Genomic DNA, 16,649 nt, shown 5'->3' on the forward strand with positions numbered 1-16,649 from the left:
GAGAACTTGTTCTCAACTAGCCTACCTGGTTAAATAAAGGTGAAATAAAAAAAAATTAAAAAAAAAAGTGCAGTCACAAATCATCAAGCACTATGACGAAGTTGGCTCTCATGAGAACCGCCACTGGAAAGGAAGACTCCGAGTTAGCTCTGCTTCAGAAGATAAGTTAATTAGGTACCAGCCTCAGAAATGAAACCACTATTAAAGAAACCACTACTAAAAGGACACCAATAAGAGACTTGCTTGAGCCAAGAAATCCAAGCAATGAACATCAGACCGGTTCCAACCGCCATGTCTTTGTGAGACGTGGAGTAGGTGAACGGATGATCTCAGCATGTGTGGTTCGGAGGAGGTGTGATGTGTGGGGGTGCTTTGCTGGTGACACTGTCAGTGATTTATTTATAATTTAAGACACCAGCATGACTACCACAGCATTCTGCAGCGATACACCATTCACCTGGTTTACACTTAGTGGGGCTATCATTTGTTTTTCAACAGAACAATGACCCAAAACACACCTCCAAGCTGTGTAAGAGCTATCTGACCAAGGAGTGTGATGGAGTGCTGCATCAGATGACCTGGCCTCCACAATCACCCGCACATAACTCAGTTGAGATGGTTTGGGATGAGTTGAACAGCAGAGTGAAGGGAAAGAGCTAAACATGTGGGAACTCCTTCAAGACTGTTGGAAAAGCATTCCAGGTGAAGTTGGTTCAGAGAATGCCAAGAGTGTGCAAAGCTTTCATCATGGCAAAGGGTAGCTACTTTGAAGAATCTCAAATATATTTTGATTTGTTCAACACTTTTTGGTTATTACATGATTCCATGTGTTATTTAATAGTTTTGATGTGTGCACTATTATTCTACAATGTAGAAAATAAAGAAAACCCCTTGAATGAGTAAGTGTCCAAACTTTTGACTGGTACTGCATACATTTTAAAGCAATGCTCTTACCCACATTAACTTACAATAGGTGCATCCCAAGTCATTCAGACAACCATGTCATGATTAACCTTCTTTGATATATATATTTATACAAAAATTAAAATATATATATTTTTTTTAAATCAGCGTTAGTAAAAAGCTAAAATCAGACACATACTGTATTGAAGGCACATTAAAAGTTGGTATGATTATGAATCAATGATGACACAAATATCCCAAGTACCATCAAATGTAACCCTACAACTGTGACAACAGTCCCCACCTCAAAGAACTTCTGGATGACGTAGTTGCCAAACACGTCGGTCATCAGCTGATAGGCCGCCTGCAGGATCTCCCCAAACACCATCTGCCTCTCAGCGGGGGTGGCCCTCTCCAGCTTCTGCTGGATGAACCTGGAGACAGACGGGGAAGAGGAAGGAGGGACATGGGAAGGGAATTTTAGTGGCAACACAATCATCATATAGTGATAAGGAAGTGTCTCAAGAGCATGATAGGAGGGTGTAATATGCAGCAACGGATGTGTTTGTATCACTGTGTGTGTGTGTGTGTGTCCGTTGATCCGTATGTCTATCACCCACCTGGAGCCGTGCTGGTCCTGGGAGAACTCCACCATGTGGCCGGGCAAGTCACGCAGCTGCAGGTTGGGGAAGCGGTTGTTGCGGAAATCCTCCAGCAGGCGGCTTCGCCCGCTGGGCATGACGTCCGAGCGGCTGTAGCGGGGCCGCGATGGCGGGAACAGCTGGCTGCTGGAGCTGAACAGGCTGGAGGTGGCTCCTGCGCTGCGATACTTTGCCTCCGCACCCGGCGCTGCCGAGATGTAGCGCCCACTGCCGTTCGTCAGGCCGCCTGGGAGTTGGGGATGCCAGGGCGGAACAAAATGATGAATGGGTGTTGCCATAGAAATAAAAATTTTCAACCCTCACTACGTTAATTCCCACTCTAGCCCCATTTCTACAGATGTTGCATGGACAGCAGCACAGTTACGCAGAGTATTGGTTGAGTGAAGTTCATGTATAGTTTACTGCAAAATATATCAGTACCTTGGACTTTTCTTAAATAATTCCATATTTCTCAAATAAGTTACCAAAGCAGTGGGTGTTCTTTTCTTTGAATGCTTCATTGGTAAACCCCACTGCTGAAGGAGACAAGAACTTCTCAAAAACCTACCTAAAGCTTAAATCCCGGGAAAATGTTCTGTGGACACCAAACACACATCAAAAAGCATCCAGGATTGGTTTAAGAAACAAATGGACTGTTCTGAAATGGCCAGCAAAACTCTATGGCAAGATCTGAAAACAGCAGTTGGTTGAGGGCACTGTTTACTGCTGTTGAAGAGTAGACCCAATTGCCAGTAGAAAGGTGTAGCTAGGTCATTGATAGCAGTTATTTTGGCCCAAGGCTGTGCTCCCCTCTGGGGTGCACTACTTCCGGGGTGCCAATGGGAGAGGACAGGAAACCAAAAGTTTCTTCATATTTCAACTTATTTGAGAAGACAGTGAATTATTTAAGGAAAGTGCAAGGGTGCCAATATATTTGGCCACAACTGTATATGCTCAAATAAAAAATGTATTGAAAAAAATAACACTCCTTGCGGCCTTACCCAGGTGAAGGCTGGAGGAGGATCCGTGAGAGGATGGCAGAGAGGGTGGAGGTGTGAGTGGGGAGTGGCCCGGAGTTAGGCCAATGGGACTGGGCGAGGAGGAATAGCCTAGGCTGTTGTAGAAGGGCTGGCCAATGGGGGTGAGGCTGCTGCCGCCACGCTTGTACAGGTCAGAGCTTGCCAGTAGGGAGTCCCGGCGAGAGACGCTGCTGCTGGTAGAGCTCGACACTACGGGAGGGAGAGAGAGACGAAGACTGAAATTAGGAGGGGGATTATTTTAATTATTTTAAGAGGGAGTAGAGAAAAAGAACAAAGTGGGGGTACAGATTGAAAAACTCAGTGAATTGCCAAGAGAAAAGTATACTTTTTTTGTGGTGCATGGAATTACATTTTATGCATGCTTTTTGCATATCTACAATGATTAACCTGAAGCTGCAAGTTCCTTCTCCACTTACCTGATGATCCGAAGCCTCCGAGCGCCGAGCCCAGGCCCACGCCCAGGGAGCCGCCGGTGCCACTAAAGCCCAGGGAGGAGGTGGGCGGCGGGGCCTGGGATGTGTGGGAGAACAGGGAGCTGCTCTGGGAGCTGGCCGGCACCGACGCAGTGCCATAGAAGGAGCTGGAGGGCAGGCCCTGGTTCTGGGGCGGCTGTTGCGGCATGGAGCGGTACAGGCCGTTGGGCTGAGGGCCCGACATGTTGTTGCCCGAGCCGGACGCTGACGCCGCAGCGGCTAAATAGAGGGAGAGAGGGATGAAAAGAGATCAAAACTCGGTCAACACGGCTCAGTGTGGTGCCCATTGGGAGAGGACAGGAGGTGGGTTAGTGCCATAAAACTGTGGGACAGCACCATCAGCATTAGCAATTATTTCACGTCATTGCAAGTGTGAGTCTGGAGATGATAAAATCCTGACAAATTTTCACAAGCACAGTGTGTTCACACTAAATGTGGCACTCATTCCACTGGCTTCTAAGCCTCCTTTAAAAGACACCATTTCCAACACTGCAACATTATGAAAGCACAGGGCCAGACAACACTAGGTACTCACCAGCCTGCGCTGCGGCCTGTGGGTTGATGAGAAGCGGGGTTTGAACCAGGCGGACAGGCCCTCCCAGACCGCCACGGGCTCCGGAGGCCATAACCAGGGTTCCGTTCTGATCGTAGTAGGCGGCGGGGGCCAGCATCTGGTAACCTGGGTGGGCAGGAGACAGACACACTGAGGGGAAACGCACTTATGAAAATCAGCCAGGTGTGTGATCTACGAGAGGGAGCGTGAGGGCACTGAAGGGGAGCGATCTTATTGCACCATAATCATAAGCAAGAGAAAGGCAGGTTGAAGGAGTATGCACACAAAAGGTATGCCAACAGTATGAATGAATATTCTCAGTCTGGAAGCAAACAGGCTACCGAAAGCAAATACAGTGGGCGACGTCATCAGAACTCATTCCACAAGTCTCCAGAAAACCTGTTTTGGGACCGAGAGGCACCTTTCATTATAACGGAAGAAACATGTTCCTAGCATGTGAGGAATGTGTTTGCTGGCCTCATAAATGCAAGCCAGTAAGATAATATTTAGAGAATAAAAACGTTTTGGGCTAGTTATTCTGACCTATTTGCAATCCATTTTATTGCTGCTTGCTAACTTGCTGGCTAGCTTTAGAGGTTAGCTGGCTAGTAAGCTAGAGTAGTTCGCTACTGCCATCAGTAGTTGTGTTATTATCATATTTAGCCTAGTCCACCTTTTGTAGAATGCATACTGGAATTTGAATATAGCGTGGGGAAAGGGAATCCGGACACATCGTAAACACATTTAAAATGTGGGTGTAGGGGAATTCCGTGATCAGAACTCTATGATCAGAATAATAAAGCTGCCTGAACTGTCAAGTCTAGACACGGGCTAAGTAGATGCTTAACCAGGCCTGCTCAGTATAGCTTGGTTTGGCAGTGTTAAAAGCCCTTATGTCTGCTCCTAAACTAACATTACTCTGTGTAGTGTCACCGACCTGGCATACCAGCATAAGCGAGGGCCGGGTTGGCGGCGGCTGCTGCCAGGGAGTCCTGCTGGCTTTGCTGGCCCTGACCAGGGGTGAGGGGGCGTTGGTTGTTCCCGGCACGCATCGCCTGGAAAGAAGAGCACCCCAACCTCATAAAAAAAATGACTTCAATTACAAGATCAAATCAAACTATTTGTCACATGCGCCAAATACAAGCATTATCCCTTTAAATTCTCCATCATAACTCTGATACTTAAATTCTCCAGTTACCTGCTGTTAGTTGGTGAAATGCTTACCTGTTGCTGTCCCGGCCCTGGTCCCTGATTGGATGCCTGCTGGTTAGCATTGTGACTGGCAGCCGCAGCCGCCGCCTGTTGCTGGAAGAGGTTGGCAGGGTACACGCCCCAAGGAACACCATAGTACTGGGGGGGAACCACTGTAGGCCCTAAGGGAAGGGAGTCCTCAGTTACTACTACCAAACCTGTGGCATGAACAGTTTGATAAAATTGTTACGTTAGTGTGGATCAAGAAGCTATTAACGGTACACAATGAGTGAATGTAAAATACTTAAGTAAAAACTATTTGAAAGTACTTAAGTATTTTTTTGGAGGGGAGGGGGAGTATTTATATTTGACAACTTTTACTTTACCACATTCCTAAACAATATTATGTACTTTTTGCTCCATTTTCTCTGACACCCAAAAGTACATTACATTTTGAATGCTTAGCAGGACAGGAACATTATTGTAAATAAAATAAAACATGTGGCAGTCTGCTTTGCCTAATATAAGGCATTTGAAATTATTTATACTTGTACTTTGATACTTAAGTATATTTAAAACTAAAACTTTTACCCAAGTAAGATTTTACTGGGTAACTTTCACTGGAGTCATTTTGTATGAAGGTATCTTTACTTTTACACAAGTATAACAATTGGGTACTTTTCCCACCAATATATGTGTGTGTGGATTGCTAACCGGCAAGTGTAGCTGCTGCGGCAAGTCCTGCAGCAGTGTAGGGGTCGGCTCCGGGGGGTCCAGCGTTGATGATGTATGGGTTAGGCACAAACGCGGGAGCAAGGCCGGCTGGAGAAAACAGTTAGCCATGCGTGCATATTGAATAACACATCAAACGGCCGTCAAACTCAAACTAGTATGGGATTCTGTAACTGTTTCACTTACACAAAATTCTAACTATGACTACCAAATCTTGCACAAACATGCTCTAATCCTTGTATGTACGTGTACCGTTTGGAGCCAGGTAGATGTATAAATAAATCCACAGTACCTACACTGTCTATAGTAATAAAGCTACAACTTACCAAGGTGTTGTTGCTGGGCAGCAGCCAGGGCATACTGTTGCTGCTGGGCAGCAGTGAGCTGCTGGACAGTCAGATGGTTGGACCGCTGGAACAACTGGAAAACAGACATTCAAGTGTGTAACTTGTTCTACGGCAGTTTCCACTCCTCTCAAGCAGGTTTATCTATGCATTGATAAGAAATCTGGTCCCTTGCTCAACCCACCTGCTGCTGGGAGTTGTAGTCAAACAGGCCGACGGGGGTGCCTGAGGAGTCCACCTGGATCTGGTTGCCAGCGTAGTCGAACTGGAGGGACTCCACACCCTGCTGCTGATCCATGCTGCCTATGTTCTGAGTCTCTTGGCTCTGGAAGTCCTCCTGCTGCTGGGGCTTGTTCTGGGCTGGATTCTGGGGCTGCATGACATGGTGCTGTGCGTGGTGCTGAGACATTATCTCCAGCCCAGCCTGGCCGGGACCCATCCTCTCCACCGCCTCAATCGGGGAGGCCTGGCGACTTCCTGGGGTGGGGCTAGAGAAGTACATGTGACAATATAGCCTTAGAGGCTTTGTTCACAACGGTCTCAATGACATTGACTGCCTGAACCAAAAATAAATACATACATCTAATACAGCTTGGAAGTGACTTGAATGTCTTATCTGCATAATTCAATTAAAATAGATTTCATTTTCCAGAGGAAACTACAAGCGCAGTGAAGGATTGGTAAATACATCTTATAATGATTATTTCATGACCCCCCAAATAACCATTAACAGGGAACCATACTTGAAGTCTTTGCAGTCTCTGTCCATGCCGTTGAGCAGGCCTCTCCCATTGGCATCATTCTCCTCTCCCACTTTCATTTCAGGGCTCTTGTCCTCTTCGAACGAAGACGTCTTGTCTTGCGTGTCGCCCTTCTCCCTCCTGTCCGTGTCAACGTCCACTCCGCCCTGCAAAACCCCCCAAAATTCAGGCTTGTTTCTCCAAAGTGACACAATACTCCATTGGAGACCATGAGGGTAGAGCCCAACACTAAGCAATAAGATCATTTGAAGCTTCATTTGAAGTTGCATTTCTGGAATAACTAAACAATTTTTGTATCACTATGGACTGGTTAGGCACAAAACCGACAAGTGCACAACTATGGGGGAAACACAGATGAAGTTGGCTTAGATTGTTGACAACATTTAAACTATATTTCGAATCCAATGTTTATTGAAAACAAAATAACATGCACACATTGTCTCAAATACATCGTTAGCTAGCAAATTTTGGGCCATATTAGCATAAATGTGACAGTCAAAACACCTGAAAACAAGACATGGTATCAAAAAACTAGCAGAAACAAGCCACCTACGATTTCCAACTTGTCCTTGTTGCTAGCCATGTGGTCATCCATAATCATAACACACAGACTTCTGCCCCATTAAAGCAAGTACATCATTTGTGACAGTCAGCAAACACATCTATTGAGCCTGATGTAGGTATTCTCTTGGTTCTGTGTGGATCGGCGAAAAGGAAAGAGCAAAAGAAACCTTGGCAGAAAGACTTACATAGCCACCGTTCCTGTAGCGGCCATCCATCTTGTCACCGGGGGAGGAGCTCAGGACGTACTCCACCATGCTCACTCCCAGGCCTCCTCCCTCAGAGCGAGGGGACAGCACAGAGCTAGCATCTCCGTTCCCATGGAAACCATGTCCGGGTCGCCGCTGCACCATGATAGGCTGGGACACTGAGTGATCTGCTCATCAGAGGAATGGGGGTGGAGCAAAGAATAGAGACATCAAGGACTGAGACATGATCATAATAGGAAGATAGCGTTGACCAAGCATTCCACAAAAGGAGATTTAGAGTTTCAGCATGTTTCTTGAAAAAGCTATCTGGTCTTGGTACATGGTCTTGATGGTACCAGTTGAACTGAGTAGTAAATGCAGTACTTTAATTTCACACACTAAACTGTAAGGCTATTTGTTAGGCTTGGGCGGTGTACCGGGGTATTTGGAATTAGACATGGGATGGTTTTTCCATATCATCAATACCGTTGAAACTATTTCTTTGAATTTTTATTATTTTATTTAAATCTTTTGAATTTTTTTGCTACTTTTTAAGTAAATACTTGCAGTCAACTCATGGAATACATTAGGAGATAAAGTAGATCGTGTTCATTTCACTGGTCACAATTTTTTATTCTGAAGTTTGCCAGTGGTCCCCAGTCCTCAGCACACAACGATGCAAGACCAGAGTCTTGTGAGTCACTAATGGTTGTGCAGCATGCACCAGGTGATCTAGTTAGAAGTATGGAATAAAAAATAAAATGTACTTAGGCGCACGCATGTTCCTTGTAAAAAAGGTCAGCATTAGAGACCTTCAAATGCATATCTGGAACCCTGAGCTGGATATGATTTAACACGTAATAATAATAAATATTATTATTATAATAAACAGTGGCGTAGCACATAAGCCAGCAATGTATTGAAAATCTACAGACAGTGCAGATTGTAAACACTTGTGTTTAGTGCCGGTATTTCAGGATATCCCGGGACGGCACAAGATCGGTAATGAAGGTATGACAAGCTGGATACGGGCCAAGCCTACTATTTATTTATGCATAGGACATTTTGATTTTGGGTTGAATTGGCAATTTTGGTACTGCCCCAGAGTCAGATGAACTCATAGATACCATGTTTATGTCTCTGTGTCCAGTATGAAGAATGTTATGCAGTTTTGCGAGCCAATGCTAACTAGCGTTAGCACAATGACTTCAAATCTGTGGTTATCTGCTAGCAGATCGACAGACTTCGTCATTGCAGTTCTCTAAAAACCATAGGGTAAAACAGACCAGCAGAGGCACAGAAAACTACCGTAATTGCTGGACTATAAGTCACTACTTTATTCCCAAAATTTGAACCTTATTTTAATTTTTTACAAGCCGTGTTTCGTTAAAGCCTATTTATTTTTGTTACAAGCCGTGTTTCGTTTAAAGGCTGTGTAAAGTTAATTTGTTTCAATGTACCGGTAGGCACCTGCGGCTTATAGACATGTGCGGCGTATTTATGTACAAAATACATATTTTTTAATAATTCAGTGGGTGCGGTTTATATTCAGGTGCGCTTAATAGTCCAGCAATTACGGTACTCACGAGAAGATCCCCAGGCATTCACCCTCCACTCCTCTCCAAGGAGCATCCCTTTCCTTCCATCCTTGGCCAATTCATCCGAATCCCACAGTTTCTTTGCTGGCAGCATCTGTAAAGAGAAGGCAAAAAGGAAACTTGAACATTCAACATTCTGGAAGACTTCAATGAAAGATGTAGCACAAAACCTATCCTAAGTTTACAGGGAAGAAACTTGCAATGTGGCAGATCTCAACCTACCTCACCCATGCCCCTGGACTCCAAAGCAAGGGCTTGAAAACCATAGTTCATCTCATCCACAGTGCGAACCTGAGATAGGAACAAATATTTTCCTTTAGACAGTTTCAGCACACACACACACACACTTCGACCCGGTGAATATGGTATCCTTATTCATAATAGGCTAGTTTTGATAAGACTCCCATGAAATGGACAAAAATGAATGGCATCTTATTGGCATTGGGCGAACCATATACACAATTGCAAATACCACTCAAATGGACGGCAGTTTATCAAAAACATATTGCAAGCACAACATGGCAAATGTCATACTCCAAAAATCCCAAAGGTGGAGAGAGCACTCCACCATAGGATTTCATATGGGAAATGGTCAAAGTCAGGTCCTAAGGGTGACATTTTCAAAATCAATTTCTTTTCACAATTTTAAACCCTCAAAAACTGTTTGGGACTGATTTTTTTTGCAAAATTATACATATGTAGTAACCGTATGGACAGCTCTTATTTTATTGAGTTTGTCCATTTGCCATATATGATCATAGGAAGTCAGCTTCCGAACCCAAAAGTCAACGAACCATGTCCAAATGGCATATAAGTTAAGCCCTGAATCACCCTAGAAGGTCAACTTGTCATGTTTGATCATAGGAAGTAAGAATTTCTTGTTGATGTTGACTCAGCATGTCCATTTCGTAATGGGAACTCCTTATGGATATCTATTGGCAATGGGCACAGTCAACTTGCAGAAGAGCATGTTCACACTGACAATATAGCATGTGTGTAATGGACACTGTCCAATCGCTCGTTGGTGTTGATTTCAGCCTGTCCATTTGGTGATGGAAAATACCTCATTAAATACATTGGAAATGGACAAATGTAAACTGTCCATTTGCAATGTCTTACAATGGGCATTTACCAACACGAATTGAACATGTCCTAATATACTGCAGAAATGCCCAATTGACTGGCACGTTGAACTCGAGGTGGCCTAGTAGTGATAGGGATTCCTCTCCATCGCTTGTTGGTGTTGATTTCAGCCAGTCCATTTAGTGATGGTAAATCACTCATTAAAAACATTGGAACTGTACACTGTCCATTTGGATTATAAAAATGTACAATGCCAACATATACTGCCATCAAGTCAGCCATAAGACATACTGACAACAAACTCACTTTGTCCAACTCTTTTAGAGTTCAGAGCCGGCCCACAATTCATAGCACCTTCTGTTAAAACCATTTTTTTAAACTTCAAAAAGTTATTTATTTTCGAGCTGTGGGTCCAGTTCTGACATTGTGTGTAGGCCTAGCTGAGTCGACCCCGAATGCGGAGTTTCGGGTCAATAGGTAATTCGGAGCCCGAGCAGCGACCTTACTTAAGTGCTGAAAATTCACTTTTTCCCCAGGCGTTGCTTCGGGGTCCCTGAAAGAGCTTTCGGACAGAAACTTTAGGTTCGTCTATATGGGCCAAGGCGGTTTCAATGTACCTAGCCGTGTGATTCTGGGATTTTGGAAAATGTGATTAACTCAGAGCATTGAGACCGCCTCCATCTTGTTTCTGGGCTAAAAGTACATTTGGCCAAACCTGTGCTCACCAAGTTGCGTCTTCAAAGTCTTTTCCGTTTGAGAAAACGGCCATGTCCATTTGCAATATACAGCCTTTTCCGGTACAGCAGAAGAATGTCAAAATACAGAAATGTGTAATGCGGAAACTAAATGACGTAGTGACTTTATTTGACGACTTCCCAGAAGACCGGAGCCTGGGGGACAACCTGAGGCCGTCGGCCTATTTTAATAACACCCGCGGACGTCTGCAATATGGAGATCCTCAATCAATCATAACATGGAAATGCCACTCATGTCCCTTATGTAGGACACCATAACAAAATTGGAAGAAAGCAAATGGATGCCAACTCCTGTAGCACTTGCAAGGTTCCTATAAAACGACACACATTTTATTGGTCAACATTAAGAGTCTAAAATAAATTAACCTGTTCACTGAAAAGTAATATAGAAATCACTTACCAGGGTTCTAAGACAAACTTTTTCCACTGGTGCTACCAACTTTCAGTTGATGGCACCAGCACATAATTTGGTCGCACCAACAAGGACATGACCGGTGTCCGTTTTTTTTAACCAACGTCAAATTGATTGTATAAACAAAGTACATTAATATTTAATGGTAAATATGTATTGATAAACTGTGTAAATCAAGATGAAGCTTAGCCAATTCACAATACCGTAGAATGCATATTCAATACAAGTATGCATGCATCAAGTTATTTTGCTTGTTTTGGCTGATTTCATGGGGCTACAGATATTCCCCTTCCATATGGGACTTATTGTACTGATCAACATTTCTTCATATGAAGCAACTTGCATGTTTTATAAAAAATAAATAATAAAGTGTTTGTCTCATTAAGACCTAATGATGTCCTTCACAGTGAGAGAGAAGTGACTTGAGGGATACAAAGTGAACGAATAAAGTTAGTGGCAATGACAATCAGCTTTGAAATCACCATATTTTGAATTATGTATATTATCAAACAAAGTACTAGGGTAATGAATTGACGATGGCTTCAGCTGAAACCAACTGAGGTAGGTAAGACTACAGAACTGGAAGCTACTGGTATCTTCTTGCATTGCTAATGAATCTACTTTTGCAAACAGTTAACAGTTGCAACATTTCTACATGCCGCGTTGCATTATTCAAGCAGGGCTCTGCGCACACAAATAAAGAGCACAATGAAAAATATTTGAGATAAAGCACTGCATAAATAGGTCAAATCTATAACCGTACTTCATGCTCTATAAAATATTAATAAATGTGAACAAATAAATTGTTGATACTCTTTAGAGCATAATATACAGTTAGATGATTTGTGAGGAATCTGTAGTTCTTAAGCCTTAATAAAGGCTTCACAAAGCCTCCATAAGATTAAATTCAAATAAAGCGAGACGGACTTTCCTTCACATTTTTAATGGTTGGATTTTGGCTACGCTACTTTGAAGCAAGGCAAGGCTCAATATCTGAATATATGCCTTCCACTAGATGCCAACCGTCTTTAGAAATTGTTTCAGGCTTGTATTCTTACAAATGAGGGAGTAAGACCAGTCTGAATGAGTGGAACCTACAGTGTTGCAGAGATTCTTCATGCGCAATCCCAAGAGAGTGCATTTCTTGTTTATCTTTTATATTGACAACGTTATTGTCCGGTTGAAATATTATAGATTAGGCAAAAAACAACCTGAGGTTTGAATATAAACATTGTTTGACATGTTTCTATGAACTTTACGGATACAATTTAGATTTGTGTCTGCCTGTTTTGACTGCGTTTGAGCCTGTGGATTACCAAAGAAAACGAACAAACAAAAGAGGTTTTTGGATAGAGACTTTATCAAACAAAAGTAACATTTATTGAGTAAATGAATGTCTCCGGAGTGCCACCATATGAAGATCAAAGGTACGGGATTAATTTTCTCTTTCTGAGTTTTGTAACGCTTCTGCTTGGCTGGTTACTGTTTGTAATAATTTGTCAACTGGGTTATGTTCTGGGCTAGGTATGCTTTCGCCGAAAAGCATTTTATAAATCCGACACAGTGGTTGGATTAAGAAGAAGTTAGGTTTAAAGATGATGTAAAATATGTTTTGTTTTCTGAATTTTTATAATGAGCATTTCTGTATTTTAATTTGGCACTCTGCAATCTCACTGGATGTTGGCCAGATGGGACGCTATAGCGTCCCACATACCCTATTGGTTCAGAGTTTGTTTTGATATTTTGACCTGCGTGTCATGATCGCGTTTTGTGGGGGACAAAATAAGTTTGCGCACGCGTAAAGCCGGTTTGGTTTCCGTGTTAGATATAAGCCAAGCCTATACCCTTGTGCGAGATATCACTGACTGAGACCCCCCCCCCTTTACACACAAGCCCAAGTCAGTTGTCTACAAGCTGGGTGTTTCCTGGGAATGGAACCTAAACTTAAAAAAAAAAAAATTGCACTCTGAAAAAGATTTTTTACCTAGAATGCAAATTTCAGTCAATTTTTCTGCTGACTAACCTAACCTTGTTAACCGGTAACAGGTCATTTTTTAGCAAAGAGTAAAATAATGTGACCAATTGAAAACACTATGCATACATACCAGGAATTTAACATTTTCAGAGGTTAATTGAAACATGCAGTGGCAAGCCAATAATCTCACAGCCAAAAGGATTTATTATGGAACATACAACTACTGTAATGAAGCAGCAAATGTAAAAAAATAATTTCAAACATTTGCCCAATGCAAGTCGCAGGAAAATAATTTTCTATACAGTGCCTTCAGAAGGTAATCATTCCCCTTGACTTATTCCACGTGTTACAGACCGAAATCAAAATTGATTCAAGTCGATCTCCCCTCTACACACACAATAACAAAGTGAAAACATGTTTGCAACTATACTGAAAATTAAACAAATCTCATTTACATAAGTATTCACACCCCTGAGTTTATATACTGCAGCACCTAGTCAAAAGTTCAGACACTTCTACTCATTCAACGGTATCTTTATTTTTACTATATTTTGTCATTGAGATTCTTCAAAGTAGACATTTGCCTTGATGACAGCATTGCACACACATCGTCTCAACCAGCTTCACCTGGAATGCATTTCCAACAGTCTTGAAGGAGTTCCCACATATGCTGAGCACCTGTTCACTACTTTTCCTTCACTCTGTGGTCTAACTCATCCGAAACAATCTCAAAATGGGTGAAAGTCGGGTGATTGTGGAGGCCAGGTCATATGATGCAGCACTCCATTAATCTCCTTCTTGGTGAAATAGCCCTTACACAGCCTGGAGGTCTGTTGGGTCATTGTCCTGTTGAAAAACAAATTAAAGTCCTACTAAGCGTAAACCATCGCTGCAGAATGCTGTGTTAGCCATGCTGGTTAAATGTGCCTTGAATTCTAAATAAATCACAGACAGTGTCACCAGCAAAGCACCCCCACACCTCCTCCATGTTTCACGGTGAGAACCACATATGCAGAGATCATCCGTTCACCTACTCTGCATCAAAGACAGGGCGGCTGGAACCAAAATGAAAAAATTGGACTCAAACCAAAGGACAGATTTCCACCGGTTTAATGTCCATTGCTTGCGTTTCTTGGCCCAAGCAAGTTTCTTATTATTGTCCTTTAGTGGTTTCTTTGCAGAAATTTACTTGAACTCTGTGAAGCATTTATTTGGCCTGGAATTTCTGAGGCTGGTAACTAATGAACTTATCCTCTACAGGAGAGGTAACTCTGGGTCTCCCTTTCCTGTGGCGGTCCTCATGAGAGCCAGTGTCATAGCGCTCAATGGTTTTTGCGACTGCACACTTGAAGAAACTTTCAAAGTTCTTGACATTTTCCAGATTGACTGACCAGGTCTGAAAGTAAAGGACTGTTTCTCTTTGCTTATTTGAGCTGTTCTTGCCGTAATATGGTCTTGGTCATTTACCAAATAGGGCTATATTTTGTATACCACCCATACCATGTCACAACAACTGATTGTTTCAAACACTTTGAGGAAAGAATCTAAAGATGCAACAAAAATAATAACTAGAATTGTGCCTTTGGCTTCTGGATTCCAGGTGACCACCTCATGAAGCTGGTTGAGAGAATGCCAAGAGTGTGCAAAGAAACATCAAGGCAAAGGGTGGCTACTTTAAAGAATCTCAAATATATTTTGATTTGTTTAACACTTTTTGGGTTACTGCATGATTCCATGTGTTATTTCATAGTTTTTGATGTCGTCACTATTATTTGACAATGCAGAAAATAGTAAAAATAAAGAAAACCCCTTGTATGAGTAGGTGTGTCCAAACTTTTGACTTGTAGTGTGTTAGAATCACCTTTGGCAGTGATTACGGCTGTGAGTCTTTCTGGGTAAGTCTAAATGCTTTGCACACCTGATTGTACAATATTTGCACTTTATTCTTTTCAAAATTCTTCAAGCTCTGTCAAATTGGTTGTTGATCATTGCTAGACAACCATTTAAGTATTTCCATAGATTTCCAAGCAGACTTTAAGTCAAAACTGCAACTAGGCCGCTCAGGAACAATTCCTTTCCTTTCTTCTTGGCAAGCAACTCCAGTGTAGATGTGGCCTTGTGTTTTAGGTTAATTGTCCCGCTGAAATGTGAATTAATTTCCCAATGCCTGGTGGAAAGCAGACTGAAGCAGGTTTTTCTCTAGGATTTTGCCTGTGCGTAGCTCCATTCAGTTTCCTTTTTGTTCCTGAAAAACTCTCCAGTCCTTAACGATTACAAGCATACCCATAACATGATGCATCCACCACTATGCTTGGAAATGTAGAGCGTGGTTGTATTGGATTTGCCTCACTCTTTTCAATGGGTTTTCATTGGGAATCAAGATTTCCAAGGGACCTTCTTGCAGTTCCTATCGCTTACACTGGATGTCAACAGTCTTTAGAAATTGGTTGAGGTTATTCCTGTGTGTAATGAAGAAGTACGGCCATCTTGAACGAGGGTCACTTGAAGTGTACTGTTAGAGGCGCGTGACCAGAAAGCATGCTTCAGTTTGTTTTCTTCCTGTATTGAACACAGATCATCCAGTCTACAATTTTATTGATTATTTACGTACAAAAAAACACCTAAAGTTGTTTACAGGTAACTTTTGAGATATTTTGTAGTCACGTTGAGCAAGTTGGAACCCGGTGTTTTTCTGGGTCAAACACGCCAAATAAATGAACATATATCGACGGAATTAATCGAACAAAAGGACCATTTGTGATGTTTATGGGACATATTGGAGTGCCAACAAAAGAAGCTCGTCAAATCTAAGGCATGATTTATATTTTTATTTCTGTGTTGAAATATGGTTTCTCTTTGTTTACTGAGGTGCTATCCTCAGATAATAGCATTGTTTGCTTTTGCCGAAAAGCCTTAATCTGACATGTTGGCTGGATTCACAACAAGTGTAGCTTTAATTTGCTATCTTGCATGTGTGATTTAACGAAAGTTTGATTTTTATAGTAATTTATTTTAATTTGGCCCTCTGCATTTCCCTGGCTTTTGGCCAGGTGGGACGCTGGCGCCCCACATATCCCAGAGAGATTAATTGCTTTGCCACTTTTTTCTAGCATTAATACTTTGCCTGGTTGCAAACAGGATGAATCTTTTGGAATATTTGTACTTTAGACAGGCTTCCTTCTTTTCACTCTGTCAATTAGGTAAGTATTGTGGAGTAACTACAATGTTGTTGACCCATCCTCATTTTTTTTCTCCTACCATAGCAATTATACTGTTTTAAAGTCACCATGAGCCTCATAGCAAAATCCCTGGGTGGTTTCCTTCCTCTCCGGCAACTGAGTTAGGTAGCACGCCTGGATCTTTGTAGTGACTAGGTGTATTGATACACCCTCCAAATTGTAATTATTAACTTCACCATGCACAAATGGATATTCAAAGC

The 16,649-nt window shown here is 42.4% G+C and overlaps 1 protein-coding gene across 13 annotated transcripts in view; it reads right to left on the bottom strand.

The window, feature by feature from the left end:
* The window catches only part of LOC115139683 (pumilio homolog 2-like), a 53,850-nt gene that overhangs the window by 33,701 nt on the left and 3,500 nt on the right, over positions 1 to 16,649 (bottom strand). For 5 of the 13 annotated variants that reach the window (XM_029677324.2, XM_029677317.2, XM_029677323.2 and 2 more), the window contains exons 3-16: positions 9,208 to 9,276; positions 8,974 to 9,079; positions 7,388 to 7,575; positions 6,621 to 6,784; positions 6,062 to 6,365; positions 5,860 to 5,953; positions 5,516 to 5,623; positions 4,835 to 4,983; positions 4,548 to 4,665; positions 3,593 to 3,760; positions 3,001 to 3,276; positions 2,546 to 2,773; positions 1,524 to 1,791; positions 1,208 to 1,337 (exon numbers count right to left, since the gene is read on the bottom strand). In XM_029677324.2, coding sequence (XP_029533184.1) covers positions 1,208 to 1,337; positions 1,524 to 1,791; positions 2,546 to 2,773; positions 3,001 to 3,276; positions 3,593 to 3,760; positions 4,548 to 4,665; positions 4,835 to 4,983; positions 5,516 to 5,623; positions 5,860 to 5,953; positions 6,062 to 6,365; positions 6,621 to 6,784; positions 7,388 to 7,575; positions 8,974 to 9,079; positions 9,208 to 9,276 — 2,370 coding nt within the window. The remainder of the gene's footprint in view (positions 1 to 1,207; positions 1,338 to 1,523; positions 1,792 to 2,545; positions 2,774 to 3,000; positions 3,277 to 3,592; positions 3,761 to 4,547; positions 4,666 to 4,834; positions 4,984 to 5,515; positions 5,624 to 5,859; positions 5,954 to 6,061; positions 6,366 to 6,620; positions 6,785 to 7,387; positions 7,576 to 8,973; positions 9,080 to 9,207; positions 9,277 to 16,649) is intronic. The other 8 variants (XM_029677326.2, XM_029677325.2, XM_029677320.2 and 5 more) reach the window with 4 other exon arrangements.

Source organism: Oncorhynchus nerka, linkage group LG13 (genome assembly GCF_034236695.1).
Source record: "Oncorhynchus nerka isolate Pitt River linkage group LG13, Oner_Uvic_2.0, whole genome shotgun sequence".
Classification (NCBI taxonomy): Eukaryota; Metazoa; Chordata; class Actinopteri; order Salmoniformes; family Salmonidae; genus Oncorhynchus; species Oncorhynchus nerka.